This window comes from Manacus candei, unplaced genomic scaffold (assembly GCF_025592945.1).
Source record: "Manacus candei isolate 608988 ecotype Guabito, Panama unplaced genomic scaffold, ASM2559294v1 h1tg000340l, whole genome shotgun sequence".
NCBI classification, from domain to species: Eukaryota; Metazoa; Chordata; class Aves; order Passeriformes; family Pipridae; genus Manacus; species Manacus candei.
In genome coordinates, this window is record NW_026138388.1 from 25,675 (window position 1) to 52,170 (window position 26,496).

Genomic DNA, 26,496 nt, shown 5'->3' on the forward strand with positions numbered 1-26,496 from the left:
CACGGGGACAGGGAGGTGTGGGAGTGCATAGACGGGGGGTCTTGGCCTTGGTGTGCAGCTTTGGAAACCTTTGGCTGGGAGGGCAGGAGCATCTCGGAGAGCTGGGTGGACACGGTTCGTGACACGGCAGGAGGCTGTCCAGGCGCTCCTTTCCCAAAGTATCTCGATGGGATGAAGGTTTTCCATGAGAGAAAACTTTTCCTTTATCTTGGTAGATTCCACAGCACAAGATGACGAGCTGGGAGCTGGTGGAGGCACCAGGGTGGCTGGGGAGCCTGAAGGCCCGGGGTGATGCCGGTGGCATGTATCCATATTTCCATGCTTCCAGAGAAAAGCAGCTGAGGCAGCAGTGATGGAGCATCTCCTGGTGCCCACAGCCCCAGCGTTACAGGGAAGGAGCCCCAGGAGTCTGAGCAGAGCAGGGTGTGCCAGAGCTGAGTCCCCCTGGATCCTCAGGGGCTGCTGCCCCTCAGTTCAGCACTCGCCCCGTTGCAGGGTTGGAGTCTCCATGTCTGGGAGGAGATGGGACAAGGCATCACTTGCACAAATAGCCCTTAGGAAGGAATTCCGACGTGCTCCGGAGCCCGCAGGGAGGGAACCAGTTGAACAGAGGAGGGAGCAAACTGGGGGCAAAGAGCCGAGCAGGGGAGAGTCCAAAGCACCCTCAGGGCAGGCAGGAGGACCTGGCCACTGGCCACCACATCCCGGTGCTCCACCACGCTGGTGCCGCAGCCTCCACCTCAGTGTGCCCACGGAGAACAGTCCCGGTGCAGCGGCCGAATGCGACTCATGGCAGTTGGGAACAGGAAAGATTTAAAATATATATAATATATACTTTTATTATTCACCCGTTAACTCCATTATATGCCAATCATGATCTAGTTTCAGCAGTTACATTCCCTTGATCGTGTCTTTACGAGGATGCAAATCAGACCAGACCAGATGAGGAGGCGGCGGGTGGCGGCGGGAGCCTTGGGCGGCTGCTCCGGTTCCCCCTGGCCCGGTGTGGGTCCAGCTTTGGCAGAAAGGATGAGGGGCAGCACCTCCACCAGGCCCGGCTCCTCCACGCTCTCCTGGCAAGGGCTCACTTACTGCAGCACCAGTCCGACCTGGGACCAATGGAAATGGGGAGTCAGGATGTGCCCGAGCACCGGCGTTCCCAGCTCCGGGCAGACACAGCTCCCGACCCCTCACTGTGCCAGCTGGGAGGGCTCACAGTTGTCCATGTGGGTTTCCTCACCAGTTTTGGGATATTTGAGAGCAGCAAAGCCCTGGGCTTGTGGCTGAATGGGCACATGGGCACTTGCCCAGCTCTGGGGAGGTGACCAATGTTTGGGGTGTGACGAACCACAGACCCCGCCAGGCTGTGAGACAGACCTGACTCACGAGCCAGGGATGTTCCTGAGCTCATGATTAGAGGGAGGGAACGGCTCTGCCATGAGCCAGGCTGGGAGAGCTGGGGGGGTCACCTGGAGAAGAGAAGGCTTCAGGGACACCTGAGAGCCCCTTCCAGGGCCTAAAGGGGCTTCAGGAGAGCTGGAGAGGGACTTGGGACTAGGGATGGAGGGACATGACAAGGGAGAATGACTTCCCACTGCCAGAGGGCAGGGTTAGATGGGATATTGGGAAGGAATTCTATTGGGAAGAAATTCTTGGCTGTGAGGGTGGTGAGCCCCTGGCACAGGTTGCCCAGAGAAGCTGTGGCTGCCCCTGGATCCCTGGAAGTGTCCAAGGCCAGGTTGGATGGGGTTTGGAGCAACCTGGGATAGTGGAAGGTGTCCCTGCCTATGGAAAGCAAATGGAACTGGATGGGCTTTAAGGTCCCTTCCAACCCAAACCATTCCATGATTCTATGATCTGGGAGAAGCTGCTTCCCAGAGCCCAGTCCTGAGACAAGTCCCACTGCTGGTGGGTGGTCCTGGTCTCTGGTCAGCCCCACCATAGGGCACATCCTGGGAGCATTCCCAGCACCAGGCTCTCCAACCCACCAGCTCTTCCAGTGAGAAAAGGGATTGCTGACACCTCCTGGGAATCTCCTGGGGTTTCCTGGAAGGCTCAGTGGCCAAGTGAGGCTGGTTAGGGTGTGTGTTTTGTGTCCAGAGACAGACCTGGCTTCACATCATGGAAGCAAAGCCCCATGACTGCCATCAAGGCATTAATTAGCTGTTAAGGCATTAATTAGCTGGGATGTAGCTGTGCAGATTCTGGCTCTCAAGCACCATCCTCTCCAAGGGGGCTGTGGACTGGACAGATGCTGAACATCTTCAGAGTGGAGGGACAGTGGCAACCAGGTACTGCCTAAAAACAGCCAGGCCTGGCAGATGGGGTGCCCATGGCCCAGCACTGGGAGCAGCTGAGTGGGGAGTGGCTGCTGGCCCTGGGGACAAGGTGACACCCTGTGACTCCATGGCTCATGGTGACACAGCTCATCCTCACGGGATCCTGTTCACAACAACCCAACACCTCTGAAGTTCTCCTGCTCTCTCCAGAGGGGGTGGTTGTTCCTCCCACCCCACTAGGATAGTGACACGCAGGGCTGTGTGGTGACTCCTGGGTCTTGTGAGGGCTCACAGGGCACAGCAACTGCTTCCCAGGTGACTGTCACAACCTCTGGTGTCCCATGTGTCACCCTGCAGCCCTCTGCCTGTCCCCTCTGTGCCTGCCCTCCTCCCAGAGAGGGGAGGGCTTGTCCATGCAGGTGTGTGTGAGGTGCACCTGCACTAGTTCAAGACTAAAATGAGCCTGGAGAGATGAGTGTCCAGGGATTTTCCCCAGGGACAGCCTCTGTGCAGGCACAGCAGGGACAGCACAGAGGAGCTGACACTGGATTCACCTGTGACAGACACCAGCCAGCCTGGGAACACTGAGGGGTGTGTAACAAACTCATTTCCCTGGGGCTGTGGGGACGAGACCCCCTCCAACACACGAGGAGGACCCCCCACCCCACGGCACTGACCTTCTCTGGGGCCATGCTGGGACACTTCCAATTGTACAGGTAATACTGCAGGTTCCCGTCCCCGATCCCAAACTTCAGCTTCTCCAGGAAGGTTTTGTTTTCCATGAGATCCAGTGCATTGAAGACGTCGAATCCTTTCTGCTCAGGGAAGACACAAAACCATGAGCTCCTGCTTTTATGTTGGAGAGCTCCTCCCACCTGTGAGCTGCCTGTCCCCCTCTCCTGCCCAGCTCTGCATCCCAAAAAAAGGGCCCAAGGCCAGCAGGTAAGAGCTCAGCCTCAGTGCACCTACCCTCAATCCAAGTCCTATGGACACACAGCAGGACTGTTTGCTGTAGGACACAAGCAGACACCCTGAGCTCTGCTCACCACGAGCTGGAAGGCTCAGGGTACCCCTGCATCCCTCTCCTGAGTGGCAGATCCTCTAGGATTTTAGGAACAGCCCTGTGGCTGGCCCTTCCCACAAAACCAAGGGTGTCCAGCCTGCCATGAGCTTCCCGGTGAGTTGCTGGTGCCCAGTGAGCTCCCAGTGCCCAGTGAGCTCCCAGTGAGCTCCCAGTGCCCAGTGAGCTTCCCAGTGAGCTCCCGGTGCCCAGTGAGCTTCCCAGTGAGCTCCCGGTGCCCAGTGAGCTTCCCAGTGAGCTCCCGGTGCCCAGTGAGCTTCCCAGTGAGCTCCCGGTGCCCAGTGAGCTGCCCAGTGAGCTCCCAGTGCCCAGTGAGCTCCCAGTGAGCTCCCAGTGCCCAGTGAGCTCCCAGTGCCCTGGTGCCACCCCGTCCCTGCTGTCCCTCACCGACTTGGCGAGGATGAGGGCGTCACTCATGAGGTCGATGAGAGGCGTCTTGGTGTGAACGTTGTAGAAGGAATAAGCAGCTTTCAGGCTCTTGTGAGTTGGGTGGTTCATGATGGTGGAGGGCAGAGTGTAGAAGCTCAGGAAGTCTGTCACCTCCCCCGGGGTGCTCTGGAAGGCAGAAGTGACGCCATGACATGTCAGAGCTGGGATAAAGCCCAGAAAGAGCCTTAGAGGGGCTTTTCCAGTGGGTGGGAGGGGACTCTGAGCAGCCCAGGATGGAGACACCACCCCCCAGCAAACGCCCACCCTGGAAGGACATCTCAGTGCTCTCACAGCTCCAGCAGAGGCAAAACCCAGGAAAACACCCCCCATCACCCTGCTCCTGCCTCTCACCTCTACCACAAAGGTGTCGATGATGTTCTCCTGAGGTAAGAACCAGTGCTCCACCTCCTCTCGGCTCATCACGGGCGTCAGGTGGAACTGCTTCAGGTACTCAGTCAAGAGCTTGTGCACGGCAGAGATGTCCCTGTGCTCCATGGGCCGCAGGCCGGGAGTCTTGGGAGTCTACAGAAAGTGGGACAAACCCTTCTGTTGCTTGCACGGTGGTTTTTCCCAGCCAAGGGCTCTCCAGCAAGCAGCACAGAGATGTTCTCTGCTTAGCTCAGCCCGTTTTCAGCCCCCCAGCCCAGCCCTGCGTGCCCAGCAAAGGATGGATGTGATCGGCCGTGACACCGATGGCAAAGATCACAGAGAGAACAGCACGTCCCAGAGCCCCGTGTGCCAGGTCAGGTCCCACTGGCAGTGGCCTCCTACCCACTAATGACACCAATCTCTGCTTCCTTTCAGGTCTCTGCTCCCGCTCACAGCAGGCACAGGCTGGGAGACATGTCCTTGCTCTGCAAGAAGCTGCCTGGTATTATTCCCAGTTGGCCTCACTTACTAATCTAGGGTTGGGATGGCTCAGCAAGCCCAGATCTGCTCTGGGGCTGAGTTCCTGTGCAGAAACCAGCAGCTTCACCCCAGCAGCTGGTGCCTGTGTGGTGGCAGGAGGCAGGAGCTGGGAGCCTTGTGCTGCCCAGCACTAAAACAGCACTTTCCAACCCAAACGGGCAGCTCTGGCCGACAGAAAGGAGTCAACAAGGTCGGGGAAGGTGGTGGCAATTTTAACGCTTTGTTTGTTTTTTTTCTCTCCTATCCAGCTGGGGAACTTCCCCAGCAGGACAACTGCAGTGCCAGATCTGATCAGTGTGACTGAAGAATGAGGGACTAACGCGCTCCAAGGTCACGCTGAGGCTGTGTTTGGACAGATGAAGGCTGTCAGATCTGCCTGCTTGTTTTAAGCAGGAGGACAGGCTATGACTCACCATCAAACAAAACCTCACAGGGTCCTCTAACTGCAAGAATTTGCCCTCAAAATGTAGGTACTCAGGCAGAAATGCATAAAGATTAAATAAAGCACAATTGCTTGACAGAGTCATTTACCACACGGGCAAACCCCGGGTGACCAGGCAGAGGACTCGACCTCGGCCGGGATGTTTGTGCTCCAGCTCCCAGCCTGGCCCAGCCAGGGGCAATTCCTGAGCTCTGCTCCTGGCTGGAACCCACCTCGGGCAGCCGGTAAAGCTTCGTGGTACGTTGCATAGTCATGTTCCTGCTCAGGTGGGAAAATTTGACCTCGATGAGTTTCCGAGGATTCAGGGAGCGGTGCCAGTACCTGCGGAAACACACTGGCGGTGGGAGATGGTTCTGGGGCACGAGGGTCTCGTAGCTGCCGTGAGGGCAAGCGAGAACATCGGGCCAGCAGCTCCCCCTGAGGTGCCTGTGCTGCAAAAGTCTCCTCTCCTGGGTTACATGAGCAGCTTTAGCAAAGCCGCTGGACTTAATCCTGGAAGGGCAGTGCAGGGAGGAGAAATCTGGGCTGGGATCACTCTCTCCTGTCTCGGGAATCCCACAGGTGCTACTGGTCAGAGGGGACTTTGGGAACAGGAGATGTGTGGAGAGAAATCTTTGGAGAGCCACAGGCACTCACCTGCAAGTCCCCACAGGCTTTGGCAGCACCACTCCCGCAGTGTAAACAGCCTGGAAGATCCCCTCCAGATGCACCCGCCGCGTGATCTCGCGGATCAGCACCGGAGCCACCCGCTTGGAGCGCAGCTTTTTGTGGACACACAGGAAGTTTATCTCCACCATCTTCTTCTCTCTTGGGGAAGGAACAACGCAGAACATGAGACCCGACTGTCCTGACCTGGGAGGATCACACCAACGCCCTGGGTGATTTACCTCCAGCCCCTTCAAGGGAGTGAGGAGGCAACGCCTCAGGGAAGGGCCAAGGGGCAAGGGCTGGGTTTGGAGAGCTCGCCCTTAAGCTGTTACCCATGGTTTTCCCAGGAAAAATGGTCTGAATCTGTGTCAGAGGAGGGTTAGGTTGGATCTCAGGAAAAGGTTCTTCCCCCAGAGGGTGGTTGACACTGACCAGGCTCCCCAGGGCAGTGAGCATGGCCCCAAGGCTGCCAGAGCTCAGGGAGGGTTTGGACAATGCTCTCAGGGACAAGGTGGGATTGTTGGGGTGTCTGTGCAGGGCCAGGGGTTGGACTGGATGATCCTCAGAGGTCCCTTCCAACTCAGGATATTCTGTGTCTCCATCCAGCCCTGGATGAATTCTGTAAGCCAGAGCTCTGAGCTGACCTCACTCATTGAGGAAAAGCCTTCACAGCTCTTGACTTTCGAGATGTCCCTGTGCAGAGCTGCCCTGACTACCTCAAATATCTCCCATCTTCTCCTACAAGGCTGCAGGGTGCAGGTCTGGCTGTGGGCTGGGGAGGACAACATAGCCAGACCCCCTCAGTGCTCCCAGGAAGCCCCACCTGCCAGCAAGAGGCAGGATGAGAAAGGCAGGGGAGCAGCACTCACGTGTCATAGATGTGGATTGTGGCTGGAATGGCGCTGATAAATCCAACCAGCTTCTTGCTGGAGACAACTCGGACCCCACAGTGCCACTGGGGCAGCCAGCCCGGAGGACGCAGTGCCCTGGGGAGAGACACACCTCACAGTCACCTCCCATGTCCCCAGTGTGCCTTCTCCTGCCTCCCCCCCTGCCCTGGGACACCCTGCATCCTGCTCGCAGGCAGGAGGATGAGAGGGTGACAGTGATGTGCTGGGATCCACGGCAATTCCTGCACTCCAAGGCCAAGGCCAGTCCTCACTAGTGACACAGCAGGAAATCCACATTCCTCAATTCAGGAACACCCCAAGGAAACAGCTCTGCTGCAACAGGACTCCACAGGTAACTGCTGGCAGCATCACTTGGCAGCCGCCCTCCTCCCACAGCTCCAGGGCACTGGGAAATTCCTCAGCTACTGGGATGTTCACAAACACTTGAGGGATCAAAGCAAAGAGGAAAAAGGTCCAGTTTTAGGCTCCCATATCTCAAAGGAGCTGAAGGCAGGCAGGGCTGGGTGACAGCCCCCCTCGCAGTGTCCCTGGGACAACACGCGGGTGACAGATGGGGAAGGGACATCTCAGGAGGAAGTGAGATGGGATAAGCACAGGCAGCTGCAGTGCTGTCACTGGGATGAGGCTTGTCAGCATGCAAACCCCTCTGCTCCACACTCCTGGTGCCACTCACCACAGCAGGAACTCGGGGGAGTAATCGAACCGGAACATGTTGTCGTCGTCCTCCACGTAGTTCTCGTTGAGCAGCGTGTAGAGTTCCTTCAGCTACAGCAGCACAGAGCACACAGGTTAAGGAGGTCACTCAGTCACCACCTGCCCCAGCTGCCCCCAGAGGGGACCCTGAATGCTTCCTGTGTGGCCACAACAGCCACGTCCCTGCTAAAGGCACTGTGGTCCTGGGGCAGAGCAGGGAGAGCAGCAGGACACGCCCTGGTGCCCTTGGGTCATCTCCCAGGGAGGTGGGGCACGGTCTGAAAGGTTTTCTTAAGGGAATGCCTGGCTTCAGGCATCCTTATTGTCCCCATGGAGAAACCAGGCCAACATGGGATGGGTGAGAGGGAACTGCAGCAAGGAAGTCAGAGCCATCCAACCCCAAGGAGACGGTGTAACACCAAGCTGGAGTCTCCTGGTGGGGTGCGGGACACGTTTCCGTCCCCAAAACAATCTCCAACAGTCCAAGTAAGGCACTGCCAACCGAGATGCCCTCCCAACACACGTGTGCCTGTACTCACCACACCTCTGTCCCCGAGGTCCAGGGCATCCCAGGTGAAGCCCTGGGGCAGGGTGTATGGCTCCTGACGGATATTGTCCTTGTCCGGCTCCACCGGGCCGTGGGTGTTCACCACCTCTCCTGGAAGAGAGAGCAGGGAGCCATGGAACTCTCCACTGTGTGAGGCCAAGCCTCAGTCTGGTGACCAACACTCCTCATGTCTCCCACCCCAGGTCCCTGGAGCAGCCAGGGATTGTCATTTCACCCTCCCAGCTTGGGACAACACAGGGCAGGGAATCAAAACTGCTTCCAGGGCAATGGTGGGGTTGAATACAAACACCTCAGTCCCAGCAACGCCTTGTTCTATTCTTCCACAGATGTGCAGGATGCAAATGGTCCTCCTGAGATCTTCTCCTTCCAGAACCTCACCAGTGCTGCTCAGGTGACCAAACACAGCCACAGCTACATCCTCCAGGTCCACGTGTGATGCCTCATCCTTCCCCATCCCCATGCTCCCAGCCTTGGCCAGCACTTTCCCGGGAGCTGCTCCATGGGATGATTCTCCTGCCAGCTCTGGCCTCTGCCACTTGGCAAGTGTCCGTGTTTCCCGCCCACTGAGCCCAAGGAAGAGCTGCAGGGAACAGCACAACTTTTGTTTTGTAAAACCACTGAGTCCTAAAGCCCTGATTCAGCCAGGACATGTCAGCTCAAGCTCCAGCTTTATTTGGGATGTCAGCACAGCGGCACCACCTCAGTGCTGCCAGGAGGAGCGAGTCCTGCTAATCAGGAATTCCCTTAAAAAGGCATTGAAAAGGTTTCCAGGCAATGGGGAGGTGGTGAGAGCCCAGAGCAAGAACTTCCCCCATCACACCCAGCCGGGGCAGCTCCCAGAAAGGCTCACCCCTGGCTGCCCTCTCTGTTTTGAGCAGGTGCTGAACTGCTCTGGAATCTGGCCCCAAAAATCCCACAGCCCTCCTGTTATCCAGCCCTAAATATCCTCATGTGCCAGAGTGTGCTCCCAAGGACCATGAGGAATGCTGGGACACGGCCAGCAACATGGCATTGAGAGGAATGGGTTGCTTTGTGCCTCTCCCTCCCCAAAAGACACCTCCCACCCTTCCTCCAGGCTTTTCCCAAGCAGAAATGAAGTTTGTGATGTCCAGGGTCCTCGGGGAAAAATGGGAAATGCAAGAGCAGGCTTTGCTGCCTCACATGACCCCCTGCCACCTCACTGGGATTTTCCCAGCACAAAGCTGAGACCATCTCCCAGCAAACAGGTTCTGAGACCCAAAATAAGCCTCACAGTGGTGCTGACAGCATGGAAAGGGAATTCCCGTGGAAAGGGAATCAGATAAGGTGTTTGCAGCAAGAGAGGTCAGACACAACCCCACGAAGGGAGTTACTGAGGAGCAGCCAATTCAAAGCCATGACAAGCTTCAGGTAAACCTGGAAACTGTGGGCTGGGACTCAGCACATGGACCTGCCTCCTGGAGCAGCTCCCATCACTGTCTGGCCCCAACTCACCCCAAGTTACCTTCCCCTCCAAGGGCCTCTGGATGGGAAACTCCAACCCCAAAAAGAGGAGAGCTGGATAGTCCAGGATGTGGCAACACCGTGCATGAAAACTGGGCACAGAGGGCTGGGGAGACCCAAGTCATGGACTGGGATTAAGGGATGTCCAAATGCAGGAGGCATCAAATCAGATGTCTGAAGTGGTTCTCGTCCCTCTGTGCTGAATGGTGCAGAAGTGGTTGTGATGCCTCTGAAGCCCAGGCCAGCCAGGGGCTCACTTGGTGGCCACAGACCAGCTTTTCCAGGTTTCTCTGAGGGCTTCTTGGAGCAGCCTGGGGACAATAAGGCTTCCCCCAGGGCCCACAGGACAGTGAGGGGGCTGCACATACCGAGCTTGGGCACTGGCTGTGTGTCCCAGAACTGGTAGCTCCTCTTGCTGGCCTCCTCCATGGTTTTGGCAGGGCCCTGACCTACAGAGAAGAGCTCGATGGCTTTTTGAATCTCCTGGATCCTTTCAGCGGGTAAGGAGTTCACCTGAGGGCAAGAAAGGAGGGTGGGAAGGTGAAATGAATAAACTGAGCCAGCAGGTCTGTATTTTGGCTCCTCCTCAGGGGATCCTGGAGCTGACCCTGCCTGGGGGCACTGCCAGGAAGGGGAGAGCAGGCACAAGACCCCCTTCCCAGCCTCAATCCTTTACAGGATGGATGAACCCTTCCACCAGCCACCTGCCACACACCTAGACTTGCTTTTTAGGCACTCCTGGGACAAATGGGATGGAGGAACTGCCTGAAAATACTTTAAGGTTCAGTTAAGAGGGTGCTGTGAGCACCAGGAGCAAACCTCCCTTCCTCACACCCTGCAGGGCCCCCTGGATCAACCCACAGCCAGCGCTGGGGATTCCTGCAGTGGCTTTTCCCTCTCATTGTTCAGCCTCCTCCATCTAAGCTGGATCTGTATCCACAAACTGCAGCTTCCAGAGGAGTCCCTGGGACAAATCAGAGAAGTTCAGTCGAGATGAGACACTCCCCTCCTCCTCTTCCTCAGGGTGGGTGGCTCTGCAGTGAATTCTCAGCCCCAGCTCCTCCCTGATCCCTGGGGAACTCAGTTGGAAAAACGCAAAGCCCCAGTTTAAAGCTCTGCACAGTCAGATGGACAAAATATTCCAAATATTTGGATGGGAACTGGGCATCAGGCAGAAAACAGTCTCTGTTGATATGTCCCCTGCCACAGGACCAGAGGGGACGGGAGGGTGCCACCCTGGCAGGGACAAACCCTTCATGTCCTACACCCCTTCCCAAATCACCAGCTGCTGGAGAGGATCAGGCAAAGCCCAGAGGGATAAGACAGCCCCTGCTCTCCCTGGCTGCTGTTCTGGTGATAATCAAGCCAAAAATCAACACCATCAGGTGTCACCCCTGTGCTGCTGCAGGCAGGACAGGCAGGACAGGGAGCTGGCAGGTGGCAGCGTGGCAGTTCCTGCCTGTGACAGGCAGCTGGTGTCTGGAAAGAGCAGCTCAGAGGCGCCAGTGTGACCCTGGAAGTGGCTGGGACATCCAGCCAAGGGCTGCATTATCCCTGGAGTGCTCTGCAAACACCTTCTGCACAACAATTCCCACACACGGAGCCAGGCTGGGAAATCACTCCATGGCTGGAGTTTATGGAGCAGCCAAGTGCCCAAAACCAGGACTGGGGACTCCTTCCTTGCTCTGAGCTGCACTGGAGAGGTTCAGGATGGGGCTGGCTGGTGTGTGGGGCTGTAATTCTGGGAAGGGGGGGCTCACCTTCACTGGCTGGTCCTGAGCCTGGTCGGGCTGGTCTCCTCCTCCTTTCTCTTTCTTCCGTTTGGGTTTCTTTTTCTTCTTTTTGGCTCCGCTGTCATTTGCTGGACTCAGGCCCCTGGGGAACAAAAGAAACATCATTGCAGCCTTGGGGTTTTCTTTGGGGAGGACATTTACTGGGCTTCTGAAGCTCTCCAAAGAAAATACAGGCTCCCTGCTGAATGTCAGTCTCCAGGAAGGGGAATGCTCCGTGCACAGAGGGTGCAGCCAAGCACCCACTTCACAGCAGAGAATTCCCTCTGAGCTCCCAAAAAGGGATCAAAGCCAACACCTCTGACCCTGCAGGTTTGCTCTGCACCACAGGTGACCATACCTCTGCTGTCACATTCCCCTGTGCGGCCACATGTGCCCAAATCCACCCCGTGGAGTGGTGGCATGTCCAGCTTTCGCTTTTTCCTCCTCCCCAGGCCCAAGGATGGATGTGGGAGCAGCAAATGCTGATCCAGCCCTGGGGACAAGGCCCTGCAGCAGGTCCAGGCACCACGGAAGGGCTGGTGGCCAAGGACACTGCGCTGAGTGTCACCTCCCCTGCAGGGGTGATGCTCTAGGGATGCTGTTTATTGGAAAATGATTATATTGTTATGCTGGAGCTGGAAAATCGAGACTGAGCAGCAAATTTCTGGGACTGCAGGGTGGGAAACGCGCCAGGGCACTGCTCCTTCTTTCAGGGATGCAGGACAGCCCTGGACATCCTGATGATGATCACCCCAAAACAGCCACAGGGGTGAAGCCCCACGCTGAGCCGGCCTTGCTGATGGCAAATCCAGGACCAAAGCACAGGAGAGGTGCCTGCCCCTGGCCTGGCACGTGGGGTCAGGTGATGGTGATCTCATGGTCCTGCAGGACCTGACACAGCACAGGTGATGTTACTGCTGCAGAGCTGGGGCACCCCAAGCCTGGCAGGAGCCTCAGTGGTCCCCAAAACAAGGCCACAGCCTCTGAGAGGGTCAGGGCTCAGGGGGAAATTCAACCCTGGAGTGGCTCTGCCATGTTTACTCTACAAGAGGTGTCTCGTTCCTTGCAGCCCAAAACAACTGCTGCTTTCACAGCAGGGACAACCCCACAGCTCTGACCTGCCCAGCCTGGAACCCCCTCAAGCACCACACACTCCTAGAGCAGCTTCATGTCTTTACCAAACACAAGACAGTGGTGAGGAGGGTGGAGCAGGAAAAAGAAAGAAGAAACATGCTGGCAAATGTGTTGGAGCAGCATCCAACTGTTTATTTCAGTGAAGACAGAACAAGGAGGAGCTGGGAGGGGAAGAAAGCTTAAAAAAACACAAGTGGAAGGTGGCAGTGGGTTGGAACCACAAGGTCCCTTCCAACCAAACCATTCTATGAAATACCTGAGCTGAGCAGCAAGTGGGTTATGAAACCAGGGAAAAGTGGATAGAGAACTGTGGTTTTTGAGGGATGAAGATGGGAGGGCTGGGCGAGGAGGTGCCTGTGGATGCAACACAGAAACCTGACGTGATGGGCTGCACTGTCCTGGTTTGCAAGACACGGAGCTGCTGGGCTGGGGAAGCTTTCCCATGGGCAAAAACCTGAACAGCAGCATGTGCTGGGGAAAGGGAACCAGCAGCAACCAAAGGAAGAGGATCAGAAAATTGATCGGCAGAGCCCTGTGTGGAACACTGGAGACAGGAAGCATTACTGGCACAGGGAAAAAGCAGCGGCTCAGGGTGAGCTGCTCCACAGTGGGAGGGAAGAGAAGCCCCCCCTCTTCTCCAGAAGCACCTGAAGTGTTTGTTTGCAGCAGAGCAGAGAGGGGAGCAGCAGCTCCAAGGACCAGCATCCCGTGGCGCTGCTGAACCCTCCCTGGGGGGAATCTTACCTTCCTTCCCACTGCCAGGAGAGGGCTTTGCCTCCACGCGGGAGCCGCGGCTCGGACATGACAGCAGCGCTAATCCCAACACAGCGGCGCTGACACCGCTATTGATTTCCATGACAAATGTGTGACGGCTTTTCTACCTCCCTGGGGAGGAGCAGGGGCGGGACCGGGCACATCCCGGCCACTCTGAGCTCCCGGGCTGAGCCAAACCACCCTGGAGCGGCAACGAACGCATCCAAAGCATTTCCGACCAATTTTAACAGCACGAGGGGAATTCTTGAGCACATCCTAGGGCCGGAAGCCGCCCCTTGCAGAGGAGACAGACACGTTTTCCCAGCTCACCCCCACACTGGGATGCTGCAGGTGGCAGATGAGGCAAACAAAACGCTCCCCTCGTATTCCGTGGGCGTCGCTGGGCTCCATAAATCAGAGCTGCCAAGTCCCAGCGTGGTGCTAATGACTTCAGTCCAACCAAGCCAGGCTCACAGGTAAAACCCTCCCTGATTTATGAGCAAAGCTGGCGTGCCCTGGAAGAAATCAGGGTGGCAGAAGGTGAGATGAGGTTTTGCATTTGCCTGGGGAAGGATCCTGCTCCATCAAGGAGATGAAAACCAACCCAGGGGAGGAGTCACCACCACACAGGAAAATGCTGGAAAACCCGAAGGACCAACTCACTCAGAAGCAATAACAATACGTATTTTCTATTTTAAATCTAGTTAGGAAGCAAATATCTTCTTTATCCAGGGCAGCTGCAGCCCCTCAGACACTGAAATTAAGGACAATGACCACCATCCAAAACCCCAGCTACTGCAGCTGACCCAACCCGTGGAGCCGAGGGGGCTGAAGCAGCTTCACCCCCAGGAAGGGGGAGCTGCCAGCCCAGCTCCCATCCAACAGCCTTCCAGCCTTCCCAGCTGCACTCAGCGCTCTTTTCCTCCCTTTTTTCCTCCCAGATCCTCTTTCCATTCCAAAGTGCTTTGAGAGATGAAGCAGGTGGAGAAGGGCACGTTGGTGAAACATCTTCCAATTCCCCGTGGGATCACGATGGTCTCTTTTCTGGCTAAGGAAAACACTCTGCCCTTCTTCTGGGAAAGGCATCACCATCATCATGGCCATTGCCTGGCACTCCAATCCCTCCTTTCCCATTACCAGACAGCTCCTTGAGTTGGAGGGAAAGGCACAAACCACTGCCCAGAAAACAACACCCATAACCTGAGTGATCTCGAAAACTGGGTTTTGGAAGCACCTAAATACACCAACTGGGCTTGTTCAGGGTGAGACCCACTCAAACTGACTGCTTCCAGCCTCTGGAAAACACCACACACAGCCAGTAACAAACTGGTACTCGGCATCTACCCCTCCATCCCCTGGATCCGTGGGTGATCCTGCTGTATTCCCAGATCTGAGGGCTTTGGTTCTGCAAGGTGAGGAAGGAAGCACAAGGCGGGACAACTCGGCTCCCTCAGCCTGGTGAGAGGCTGGAAGGTGTCAGATGAGAAAGAGTTGATCCCAGCTCCCTATTTAGGTGCTGGAAAATCCGTGTGCCAAACCTGGGGCTAATCAGGAGCAGTGCTTAGGCTGTAATCTCGTTAGGGGCCGGGGAGGGAGGAGGATCTCCAGATGGCAGAGCTCAGTTACTGTGCCCCACACAACACCTACAGCTGAATTCCACATGTGGTTGTCCCAGGAACATCCTTTTGTGGTGAAGTGCTGGCAGGGATTGCCAAACTGGCAGCTGCTCCTCTGGAAAAGCTCCTTTTCCCCCGTCACACCCTATCCAGCAACAACCCAGCTGCACTTCAGGGAATTCCCAAGCTCTTCCTGCCTGGAATTGACCTGTTTCACGGGGCTGGGACACTCCAATCCTTGGTGTCACCGCTGTCCTTGCTGCCTGTGAGGTGACAAACCCCACCAGCCTGAGCCCATTTCCAGAGTCAGGGAATAAACCCTCCACAAACACCAGGGACACAGCAGAAGGACACACTCTCCACACAAAGGAAAACATGACAAACACCAAAGTGAGTGTGTTTTCATTGGACAATCAACTCAGATGGCCACAGCAGAGAGCAGTGCAGCCACTTCCCTCTGCTGACACGAGATGGAGGCTGAGGAAACCTAATTCCTCTTTCCTGTCCTTAAAAGGAAAGGAAGTGCTGCTTTCACTAAGGAATACTTTCATGTTTTAAACCTCAGTGCCTGGATCCAGTGCACAGACTGGCACTGACAGCACCCCCAGTGTGGCTCTCCAAAGCTCAGCAGCTCCAGGCCCATCCCCTGTCCTGTTTTTGGGGACAGTGTCACTGGGGTGACCCGAAACACTCCCACACCCCAATGGGATGTGACGGTATGGAATCAACATCCAGAAGGAAATCCACCCCCTTTCCCACTGCTTGGTCTCTCCTGGGTGGATCCCCAGGAGGTTTTGAGGGGCAGGAGATTTCCCAGAGAGCTCCAAAGCCCCCCTGCCTTGTGCTCCTCATCACTGTGCCCACCACCCAAGCAATTCAAACTATTTCCTAATGGACATCTCCCACTTGGCTTGTGGCATCTGCAGCCAAAAACATTCCAGCTCCTCCAGGTGACAGGAATCACACACCAGGACCTGAGGAGGGCTCCAGAACACACCTTTTCCTGGCAAAAAGGGCAGGAGGAACCTCTGGGCTGGGAAGTGGCTTTGATTAAGCACCTTGTCTGTGCTCTGCTCGGCTCTGGCTCCCACAAACCTAATCATGTCAGAGGGAAAGAAAATAAAGACCTCCCCGAGCGCGGCTAAACCGATTAAAGCGAGACACGGAGCCACGCCCGGGGGGCAAAGGAAATATAAATGGGCAGTTGTGCTGTCATAAAAAAAGGCTCTGTGATATTTCTTGGGTGACCTTTTATTTGCTCCCGTTGCTGGGCAGGCAGGATTGCCCATGGAAAGCTGCTCATGGAGGGAGAAAGGCTCTTCAGGCTGATGGTCTGCACACCTGCTGGGACTCCAGGTGAGTGGCGAGGCTCAGGTGAGGGAAGCACTAGGTACAAAACCTCTGGAAACCTCTGGAAAGCCACAGGCTGACACACCCATTCCCAGCTGGAATGTGCACCAAGCCTCTCCTGCAAATCCTGGACACACAGTGAGCTCTGCACTGTGTTAATTAAGGCAATGAGTAAGTAACGACGATGCTACTTTTGGCATTCCAGCTCTACCCTATCGAGATAAGGACCTGCCTCGCTGCCTGTGCTCACTCCCATCCTCATTGTTGTTATTCCATCATTCCACACACCTCCAACCACAAGACAATGCAGGCACAGCCTTGCAAAACCCCGGGCTGTGTGTGTGTAGGATAACGACGGGATGGGCGTGCAGAAGCCTGGGATTCTTCCAGGGCGCAGGGGATGCCACACGCTCCAGGGAAGCGGGATCACCACCCTGGGTGTCACCGCGGGCACGCGGATGCCAGGAACGGGCTGGGAGGGCAGAGGGAATATGGAGAGACACTCGTCTAAGTGTGTCTCTAAGGCCAGGACGAGGAGACACAGTAAATGGGCTCATTTCTGTCAGGAAAAGGCACTGAGGTCAATGGTCACCCCCCCGCGCCGCGGCCGCACCCGACCCTGCCAGCTCCGGACACGCTCCCGCAGCGCCCCGCCCCCCGCCTGACCGACAGCCGGCTCGACCAACCGCAGCGCGGCACTCTGCCCGCCGGCCAATCAGCGCGCTGAGGGGGCGGGGCGCCGCTCACTTCCCGGCCGCTGCCCTCCCTTCAATGGGCCCCGGCGGCCGCCGCGCTGCGCGGCCTCGAACGCCGCTCACCCGCGGTTGGAGCCGTGCTCCGCCTCGTTCTCGCAGTCGCTGCAGTGCTCGTGGTCGTTCTCCTCCGCCGCCGGTCGCGGGAGCCGCGCCGGCGGCCGCCTCACTGCTGTCTCACTGTCGTCCGCCATCTTGAAACGGGACCCTGGGCGCCGGCCGCGCCCCCGCAACAAGGCGCGCCGCGATTGGGCGCCGCGCCGCGGGGCATGCCGGGAGCGGTAGTCTGCGCGGTCTTGCGGGGGCCGGGCTGTGCCGCGGCCAGGACTACAATTCCCGTGAGCCTTTGGGGATGTCCCGGGGCGGGAGGGTTCCCTCACACCGGGGCAGCCCCGCCGTGGCGGAGAGCCGTGCCCCGGCCCCTTCGGCCACCTGTCCCGCACCGAGGCCGCGTGTCCCCGTCTCCGCCCGCTTCCCGCTGGAGGGGGTGGGCCCAGCCCAATGAAGGCGGTGCCGATTGGCTGGGAGAGGCGCCCCGCCTCTTGCCAGCCAATAGGCGCGCGGGATACTGCGGGGCGCGTGAAGGCGGGCAGGGGGTGAGCGAGTGAGGGCGCCGAGAGGGTCCCACGGCGCGGGTGGGTCAGGGCGGGGGGGGGCGGCTCTTTTCCCCTAATTAACCGTGTATTTAATGATTTTTCCTTTTAACCTCCGCCTCCTCGAGCCAAACGCCGGGTCTGTCCCTGTGCCAGAGCCGGGGACGGGCGCAGAGGGAGAGCCGGAGTGTAGGGTGGTGCGGGAGGACATTGCAGGTCGCTGTGATGGGTGGATTGGGGCTGGCAGCATGTGCTGCGGTCAGCAACCAGAGGAGATGGGACACAGGGGAATTTGGGGCACCTCAGTGTTTAAAACCCACTTCGTCGGTGCCCTGGGTGCTTCTCCCCGTTCCTCGCTGCTGGAGCAGCTCTCCCGGCTTTACAGCCCAAACAGCCTCCATGCCTCGCGTTTTGTCTTTCCCCATCTCTGATTTAGTGGCACAGGCCGAATATAGCCAAAAAATGTATTTTGGGGAAAACTGGTTCTGGCTCCTGCCTGTAGCAGCTGCAGCAGCGGGCTGGCCTCTCTCCCCTCGCATGCACTTCACACCCGGGCTCGTTAAATATTGATGCCTCCTTCCGTGTGCTGAGCTCTGTGCTTGAGCTCTTGAGCCTTGGACAGCACGAATGTTCCGAGCCATGGCTGGCCCTGGATTCCAGGACAACCCTTCCAAGGGCTGCTTCCCCCTGCAGTAATTCCTGCAACGGAGGGACAGAAATAGAAGGTTTTTTGGGAGCAAATCCCAGCTGAGGCTGGAGGCCAGAACACTGATGTTGCTGCAGTTAAAGCCCTGTGTTTACTCTACATGGGCAGCAGAGTTTTGAGTGTATTTTTCAAAAAAACAGGCATGTGGAGCCTCCACCCCTGCGATGTGGATCTTCCCTGTGCAGCTGCTGTGAGGCTCCTCCTGCAGCAGGTGTATGAAATCCTGGTGGGAGAGCAATATTTTATTTAACCTGATGGGATAAACAAACAGCCCCTCTGTCACACTAGGCCCACAGTAACACCAGAAAAGGCTCCCTGGGGCATCCAGGTCCTGCTTGGGGTGTTTGTCAGCCACCCCAAAGCGCTGCTGTTTATCAGAAGTGCCCTTTCTGAGTCCTTTTGGATTATTCCCCCTTGTTGCTGCTGGAGTTCTCCCCATCTGTTGGTCTGGGAAGGGGAAGGAGCACATGGTGCTGCTGTGGGCTGGCATCAGCTCCTGGCTTTTACTCCAACTCTGCCTCTTCCCTCTGCTGAGCTGCCTCCAGCTGCCACAGGACTCACCCGCCCCTGTCTTCCCCTAAACTCTGTTTTTGAGTCCTGTTTGTAGGAGCTAATTATGACTAAAGTGTCTTTTTTGTGTGTGTTTTCCAGCCCAGAGGACACAGTGCTGTGTTTTGACCCATCTCAGCCCTCCTGCAGCCCCCTGTTCGTGGGGGACAGTGCAGGCAGTAGGTACCTGGGTCCTGTGTGTGCTGAGTTTTTTGGGGGGCTAGAGGTGTCTGGAGGGAGGGGAGAGACCAGAAACCAGTTGGGCAGAGCAGTGGTGGCTGAGATTGTTGGGTTTGGGGTACAGGGCTCTCTGGGAGCTGGGTCTGGGCAGGAGGGGGCTGAGGGGTGACCACCAGCAGCCTATGGCTCCTGGCCAAAGACCACAGGGCCAGTTCCTTCTCAGAGACAACAGGCAGGAAAATGGGGTTTGGGAGGTTCAGCCCCTTGCCTGTGAGGGTGGTGTCACAAGGTGACAGCAGAGCTGGGGCCTCTGTCCCTGGGGGTTTGCAGGACTCAGCTGCACAAAGCCCTGGACAGCCTGGGCTGGGGCTGGAGGGGGTCACAGGGTTCATTCCCAACCTCCGGTGGCTGTTGCCTTTTTGGGATGCAGATACTCCCAGGAGTCCCCTCAGCCCTCCAGAGCTGCCTCAGCATTACAGAGCCTTTTGGATTTAGAGAATTGCAGGGTCTGGCTTGAGCAGGGATCTCTGTGCAGGAGCTGTGAGAGGAGCTGGGGGGTCACCAGCCCCCCCTGGCCTCAGGGCCGTGGGCAGGCACAGGGTCTGTGTCCAAGGCTGTGTTTGCCAGCTCACAAACACCAGTTTGCTGCTCAGAGCCGTGGTTTCTGTGCCCCTTGGGCTGCCAGGCAGTGTGGGAATGGGATGCACTGAGTGCCTTGTGGGCTCTGTGTCCCCATTATGTCAGAGGTGGCTGATCTCCCCTACCCAGCTGCAGGATCGAGCAGGGCTCTCCCTCCCAGTGCTTGTGTTCTCCCACGCTGAGATGTTGTCTGAATTCTTCCTCTTTGTCACTGACCCTGTCACTGTCACCCTCACCAACCCTACCAGAAATTTCCTCTGATTTCTCTGAGCAGGTCCAGGGGAGGCCATGGAGATGCTCCAAGGGCTGGAGCTCCTCTGCTCTGGAACCAGGCTGGGAGAGGTTGGGGGGTTCATCTGGAGAAGAGAAGGCTTCAGGGAGACCTGAGAGCCCCTTCCAGGGCCTAAAGGGGCTCCAGGAGAGCTGGAGAGGGACTTGGGACAAGGGATGGAGGGACAGGACAAGGGGGAATGGCTTCCCACTGCCAGAGGGCAGGGATAGATGGGATATAGGGAAGGAATTATTCCTGTGAGAGTGGGGAGGGGCTGGAATGGATTTTCCAGAGAAGCTGTGGCTGCCCCTGGATCCCTGGAAGTGTCCAAGGCCAGGTTGGACAGGGCTTGGAGCAACCTGGGCTAGTGGAAGGTGTCCCTGCCCATGGCAGGGGGTGGGAACGGATGGACTTTAATGTCCCTTCCAAACTAAACCATTCCATGATTCCATGGTTTATGGTGCTGGAGGTGAGACTGGTTTGGTGGGTGCAGGTGCTAAAGGGGAATGAGCTGCTGCAGCTGCAGATAAACCAGCTGGAGGAACTGAGGGCTGGCTCAAGTGGCACATCCAGAGTTAGGGGGGTCCAGGGAAGCCTCGTTTAACCCAGCATTATCCTGCAGCCTGTGAAACAGGAATTCCCAGCCCAGAGGGTGCCAAAATCCTGCCGATGTCTCAGTAACACCCAGAGAGAATGAGCTTCGAATGAAGCCACCTGTTTTGGGCTAAATATTTGCTGTGCCCAGCACAAACAAAAGAGCCCTGTCCTGGCACGTTTTCCAGCTCCTTTCTTTCCCCTTTCAGAGCACGATGTTCCTGGTGGGACTCTCGGGTGGGATTGCGTCGGGGAAGAGCACGGTGGTGGCCGTGCTGCGGGAGCTGGGCTGTGCCGTGATCGACGCCGACCTTATTGCCAGGGAGGGTGAGTTTTCCGTGGCTGATCCTGCTCCCTGAGGTTCCCCTGACAACTGGGATCGCTGCCGGGAGGCGCTGACGGCAGAGGGTGCTCTGGGTACATCCAAGTGTTTCCCTCCCGCTTCCCACTCCGTGAGGCTGTGGAGCTGCCTCCGGGGGAAGGGGATTGGAACTGGGATATATTTTTAATAACCAAAAAAAGAAGATCGTGTCCTAAGAAACACCGTGGGGAGATCATGCCCTGAGTTTCTCTCTCCTGGAGTGTGATGTTTCCCAGCTTTGAAAGCCAACTCTGGGCAAAATTAATGTGGTTCCCTTGGCTAATCCAGTGTCCCCCCTGACATCCAGGACACCCATCCTGTCACCCAGTTATGTGGGGTGGGATCACTACAGGCTTGAATGAGAATGTCCCTCTGTGCTGGATGTTGTTTTCTTGGTGACACTGAGAGATCAGACCTCAAAATTAATGTGCTCAAAAAAAACCAAAAAAGAGGCTCCAGAGAACCCAGGTCAGGGAGTTCGGTCCACACTCCTGCACTGCACACCTGCCTCTTGCTGCTCTCAAATGGGCTGCCTGGGCTAGAGGGAAGAGCCAGAATTCCAGGTCTGTTGCCTCAGCAGGACTGGAGCAGGTGCTGCTCTCCCTGATTAGCTGTGGGGTGTTAACCCCTCCATCCCACAGGGATGACAAGGGGAACAGAGAGCTTGGCCAGAGGAGCTGTGGCTGCCCCATCCCTGGAAGTGTCCTGGCTCAGGTTGGACAGGGCTTGGAGCAACCTGGGCTAGTGGAAGGTGTCCCTGCCCACAGGGTAGTCTTTGAGGTCCCTTCCCACCCAAGCCAGCCTGGGATTCTGGGATTCTATGGATCCTGCATGTGGCAGGTCCAGGGGCTGCAGCTGAGCTGTGGTGCAGTGGTGTCATTTGGAAGTGCCAGAACTTTTCTGTTTGGTGAAGAACTTACTGTGTAGCCACTCAAAGCTGTGATGCTTTAACATTTTATTGCACTGTAATTCCCCTCGAGGTGCAGGAAATTTGCTGGAGGTGCTAAAACCCCTTGGAGATGGTAGGAAAACACTACAGATACTCTGTGTCAGTTCTCTACCAATCACTTTATTTTCCTCCAATTCCTTTTTTATACGTGTTTGTTTACTATATGGATTTCACCCATCCCAAAACTGCCTCCATGTGATATTCCACGGGAGGAAGAAATTGGTCTTAAAGACTTTTATGAGGTTGGCCTGAGGTTACAACCTGTGGCAATGTTCCTGGATTTGGGAGAGATGATTAGCTGCTCTCTCCTTCGCTGTGGTTACCCTCAGCTGGAGCTTAATTATGATTTTATTGCTGCATCCCTTTTGTTGGTGATTTTTTTTGGTGGCTTTAAAGTTATACGCTCCTGTAACGTCAAAGTCCCTGCAAGGGCTGATTGGGGATTGAGCTTTTAGAAGGTTTTTTGTGTTAATTTTCCTGAAGAATTTAGTGACTGAGTTGAAGACAGTAAAAAAAAATACCTCAGCAGCAGCCAGACAAAGGTTGTAGAAGTGTGTGTTCATGTAGTGCTGAGGTTTTCAGCTGGTCCTGGTCCCTTTGGATTGATTCCTCACTGGTGGGAGTCAGCCCAGCCCAGTTCCTGCCCCTGCCCTGGCGTGTGGCCACGGCTGTGTCCTCCTGCCCTCCCTGCTGACTTGTCACCCCGAGCAGCAGCACGGGCTGGGAGGGTTGTGGTGCTGAATTAATGTCTGCAGGACACTTTGATCTCCCAGGAGGTGTCAGCCCTGCAAGGGACCTTGGGCTGGGAGGGCTGCTGGCAGGAGCTGGTGCTGAGGCAGATGTGCTGGAGGCAGATGTGGTGCCCCGGTGAGGATCAGCTCAGTCCGTTCATGACCAAACCCCATCTGGGGGCGGCTGCTGATGCAAACAGTGCTGTAAAACCAGCCCTCACCCCCGGCTGTTTGATGTTCTCAGTGGTGCAGCCCCACTCCAAGGCCCACCAGCAGATCCTGCGGTACTTTGGCACCGAGATCCTCCTGGAGAACGGCGAGATAAACCGCGAGGCTCTCGGGAACATCATCTTCTCCCAGCCGGAGAAACGGCGGCTGCTGAACTCCATCACCCACCCCGAGATCCTGAAGGAGATGCTGAAGCAGATCCTGAAGTACTTTGTGCTCGGTAAGAGGCCAAGTCCCAGCCCTCGGGGACTCCTCTCGGGCAGGAGCTGTCCCTGAATGTGGGGAGAGGGACAGGGACGGAGAAGGGGAAGGGACGTTGAGTGACAGCCTTTGTGCTCTGCCAGCGGTGGCCTTTGGAGGATTCATTCCTGATTCACTCCTGCCTTTCACTGCTGCCCTTCACCGCCTTCCTCTGCGGTTTAAAGTGTATCTGTGGGGCCTGGGAGCAGCTTTGTGAGGCCTGTGCTGAGATCACCCCCCAGATAATGTCACACTCCCGAAATGGCCGAATATCCTTCCCTGCCCCCGGCCTCGGTGGGAGCTGTGCAGCCCTCAGAGCACCGATAAGGTGAGAGACGGGCTGACAGCTGTGGGCTCCAAAGTCCTGCCTTCCCCCCGACACATGGAACAAATGCAGCTGTCAGGCAGGGCTGGAGAAATGCCAGATAAGATCACCAGCTGTTCTGGAGGTCTCCGTGTATGACAGACTTCACAGAGCCAGTCTGGATCCGCGGCACTTATCAGAGCTGGAGCCCTGTGAGAGCTGAACAGGCCTGTGCTGGGGCTCCATGGGGCCAAGCTCTGCTGCAGGGTGAGGAGGAGGAGGGACACAAAGGAAGCAACAGGCAGGAAAGCCGGGAGGCAGAGATGGAGTCTTGAACCCGGGGCTGTGGGCTCAGGAGGCGGATGCTGCGCTGGCCCTCGGCGAGAGCGCTGTGTGGCTTCAGCAGGCAGCTTTGTCCTCATTAGTCAGGATTTAATGATTTGGGATAGCTGGATGTTGTCTCTGAGGATCGCTGTGTAAGGAAAGCTCTGATCGATCAAACTGGAGGGCAGCAAGAAGCCTCTGGGGGCGGAGATGCGGTGGAATGGGGCTCCTTGGATGATGTCTCTGTCCAGGCTCTGTTTGCTGTGGGGTTTAGGGGGGTTGGGTTATAAAGAGGGGACAGCAGCAAAACCTGAGGTGTCCCTGTGGCTGAGGCACACACAGGGGAGTGAAATCCTGGCTTAGAGCTTTCCCTTCCTCTCTCCTGCTCCCCCAGGCTCAGCAGGGCATCTCCCACCTCCCCAGATACCACAGAGCTGGTGCTGGCCAAGGGCAGAGGCACAGGGAAAACTGGGGGCCACAGGGCCTGGGGGGATGGTGACTGGCTGTGGCAAGCTCTGTTCCTCATGGTGACAGTGCTTTTAAACCAAACTCAGCCAGTTTTGGTGAGGGTTCAGCCCTGGGGCCATGCCCAGAGGCTCCCCCATGTTTCAGTGTCACAGCTGCGAGAGGTCTGCAAGGATTTCCTTGTTCCCCTTGGAAAAATGGAGCTGTATAGCCAAAACTTTGCATAAAGGCAGGAAAACTGAGCTGGGGAAGGTTGGCTCAGATGACTGCAGCCTGGCAAAGTCTTGGACAAGGGAAGGAATGGAGAGCAGATCCTGCTGTGGACACTGCTTCCCGGGAGAGCCCAGCATGGCTGCTGCTCTTGCCAGCCAGGCACTGCTGCTCTCATTTCAGCTCCTCATTTCAGCTCCTCATTATATTTCTGCAGCTTCACCTTTGGTCTGAGAGCAGCCAGGTTAGGGTTGTGTTGGTTTTTTTTTTTCCCTCTGGAAACTTGGAATGAAACCATTTCCTCCCTGCGAGAGGGAGGAGGGCGAACGGGCTCTGCTGCAATCATGGAGCTGTACAGTTCCCACTTCCTTTGCTTTTCATGGCCATGGTGTGTGTGTAGCAGGAGGGATTTGGGAACGGGGGTTAATGCTGTTCCCTTTTCTGGGGGGTGTTGCCATTTCCACAGGATACCGCTACGTGATCCTGGACATCCCCCTGCTCTTCGAGACCCGCGGGTTGACCAAGTTTATGAGATACACGGTCTTGGTTTATTGGTAAGTGCCCCAGAAACCATGAGGACAGGGACACTGCCACCTCTCTTAGAGGGGGCTGTCACATCTCTCTGCTCTGGTGAGGGCTCAGCCACTGCCCTGGTGCGAAGCCCATTGAGAGAAGTGACATCTCCCTTTGTCCTGTGGCACCTCCCTTCATCCTAGTGCACTTGAGGGGGCTTCTTGAGCTTTCCCTGGAAGCTAGCACCATCATGCAGGGAATGTTGTTCCTTTGGGCCTTCTACAGCCTGTGCACCATCAGCTGGGGCAGGATTTGGGGCACTGCCTGGTGTTGTGGGCTGTGGGAGTGCCAAAAACACGCAGCAGGGTCATCCTGGGCAGTGCTGATCCAATGGCTGGGGCAGAAACGACACGGGGAATGTTTCTCATTCCCACTTTATTATCCCCCCTCATGCCCAAGGAAGGCAGACCCCCCTTCCCTCCCACCCCAGCTGAGCTCCATCCCCCCCCGGCAGTGACCCCCCGGCGCAGCGCGCGCGGCTGATGAGGCGGAACGGGCTGGACGCGGACGCGGCCGACGCCCGGATCAGCTCCCAGATCCCACTGGAGGAGAAGCTCCAGTGGGCAACTCACGTCATCGACAACTCGGGGGACCGGGAGAGCACCCGCCGGCAGGTGCTGCGGCTCCACGCCCGCCTCGAGGATTCCCTGGATTTCCTCTGGGCCCGGCTGGCGGCGGGCGCGGCCGTCGCCGGGCTCGGGGGGCTGGTGTTCCTCCTCCTGCGGCATCTCATCTCCTAATTCACCTTTTCTCTTAGTCAGGGAAGGGGCCTGAATTCCCTGGTTTGAAAAGGGCACCAAAAGGCCACCTCTGTTAATGAGCTTTGCCAGCTGAATGCAGACAGCGGCGAGAGGTGTCTCCTTGCACGGTTCCCAAGGTGGATGTAGCCAGGGGGGTTTTTTCCGGCACCTTCTCCCTGCTCAGGTTCTTGCCCACCAGCTGTGCCTGTGGGGGGACGCTCTTGTTGTCCCCCCTGTGGGTCTCTATGGTGGGACTTCGGTGAGTTGAGGCACTTTAATCCGGGATGATCTCATTCTAATCCAGCACAATCTCACTTTAATCCAGGACAATCTTACTTTAATATGGGACAATCTCACTTTAGTGTCTTCCAGGACAATCTCTTCCCTGGGAAGAGGTGGCCTCTTGGGCCCTGTCCCTGCCAACAATGTCCCTGGGGTGATCCCCTGCAGCTCAGCCCTCCTAATCCGAGTTTAGACCTGGGATTTCCCCTCTTTCACATTGATTTAATGGAAACGTGTTAAATCTGCCTGGGGGGGGTGGACAGCACCTCGTTCACGTGGGTGGGTCGGGTGTTCAGGTGGCTGCTCCCCTCCCTCCTGCCCTCTAATTCTGTGACCATGCTCGTGGGTCGCCCTTGTCTTTGGATCCGAGGGTCTGATACAGCCTGGAACGGGCAGAGATCTGGGCTCTGCCTCGTTCAGACTCATTTCCTGCTGTTTGAGCTTCCTTCGGCGGCGCTTTCCCGGCGGGAGAGCCGAGCCTGGGCGAGGCGGGTGCTGGCTCTTCACTTTTGTTTTAATAAAACACTGAACAGCAGCTGCTCCCGCGGCTGCTCCCGCAGCTCTTCCCGGCCCATTCCCAGGTCGTTTCCTATGCCGGGGCACGGCTGCGCTCTGTAAAGTTCAGCACACGCAGGCAGAGCTGACGGGCGCTCGTGCTCTTCCCAGTAAACATCCCTGAGCTGCTCCAGGAGCTGCTCGGAGCGTCAGCCCTGCCCTGAGCTTCCTTGAGGGGGGCTG

The 26,496-nt window shown here is 56.9% G+C and overlaps 2 protein-coding genes across 4 annotated transcripts; one reads left to right on the top strand and one right to left on the bottom strand.

Annotated features, from left to right (window-relative positions):
- Nucleotides 1-812: 812 nt before the first annotated feature.
- NMT1 (N-myristoyltransferase 1) lies at nt 813-17,059 on the bottom strand. Its single transcript, XM_051775715.1, has 12 exons — nt 16,886-17,059; nt 11,203-11,317; nt 9,811-9,955; nt 7,932-8,050; nt 7,373-7,464; nt 6,658-6,774; nt 5,777-5,947; nt 5,353-5,461; nt 4,141-4,311; nt 3,748-3,915; nt 2,957-3,094; nt 813-1,109 (listed from the first exon to the last, which is right to left on the bottom strand). The coding sequence occupies exons 1-12, from the start codon at nt 17,011-17,013 to the stop codon at nt 1,089-1,091; spliced, it is 1,494 nt and encodes a 497-aa protein (XP_051631675.1). The 5' UTR covers nt 17,014-17,059; the 3' UTR covers nt 813-1,088.
- On the top strand, nt 17,040-26,377 carry DCAKD (dephospho-CoA kinase domain containing). Of its 3 annotated transcripts, none has more exons than XM_051775718.1 (6): nt 17,040-17,157; nt 18,770-18,846; nt 20,561-20,678; nt 22,637-22,840; nt 24,630-24,717; nt 25,191-26,377. In XM_051775718.1, the coding sequence occupies exons 3-6, from the start codon at nt 20,567-20,569 to the stop codon at nt 25,474-25,476; spliced, it is 690 nt and encodes a 229-aa protein (XP_051631678.1). In that variant the 5' UTR covers nt 17,040-17,157; nt 18,770-18,846; nt 20,561-20,566; the 3' UTR covers nt 25,477-26,377. The 3 variants fall into 3 exon arrangements, with proteins under 3 accessions (XP_051631678.1, XP_051631677.1, XP_051631676.1); XM_051775717.1 differs by lacking the exon at nt 17,040-17,157 and adding an exon at nt 17,263-17,415; XM_051775716.1 differs by lacking the exon at nt 17,040-17,157 and adding an exon at nt 17,375-17,454.
- The last annotated feature ends 119 nt before the right edge of the window (nt 26,378-26,496 follow it).

Excerpts from the sequence above, each read along its gene's own strand:
- NMT1 (XM_051775715.1), bottom strand. The coding sequence starts at position 17,013 with ATGGCGGACGACAGTGAGACAGCAGTGAGGCGGCCGCCGGCGCGGCTC. Across the intron at positions 9,956-11,202 it reads CTCAGGACCAGCCAGTGAAG|GTGAACTCCTTACCCGCTGA; the intron begins GTGAGCCCCCCC and ends TCTTGCCCTCAG. Across the intron at positions 5,948-6,657 it reads ACAATCCACATCTATGACAC|AGAGAAGAAGATGGTGGAGA; the intron begins GTGAGTGCTGCT and ends TCCTTCCCCAAG.
- DCAKD (XM_051775718.1), top strand. The coding sequence starts at position 20,567 with ATGTTCCTGGTGGGACTCTCGGGTGGGATTGCGTCGGGGAAGAGCACG. Across the intron at positions 22,841-24,629 it reads CCTGAAGTACTTTGTGCTCG|GATACCGCTACGTGATCCTG; the intron begins GTAAGAGGCCAA and ends CCATTTCCACAG. Across the intron at positions 24,718-25,190 it reads TACACGGTCTTGGTTTATTG|TGACCCCCCGGCGCAGCGCG; the intron begins GTAAGTGCCCCA and ends CCCCCCCGGCAG.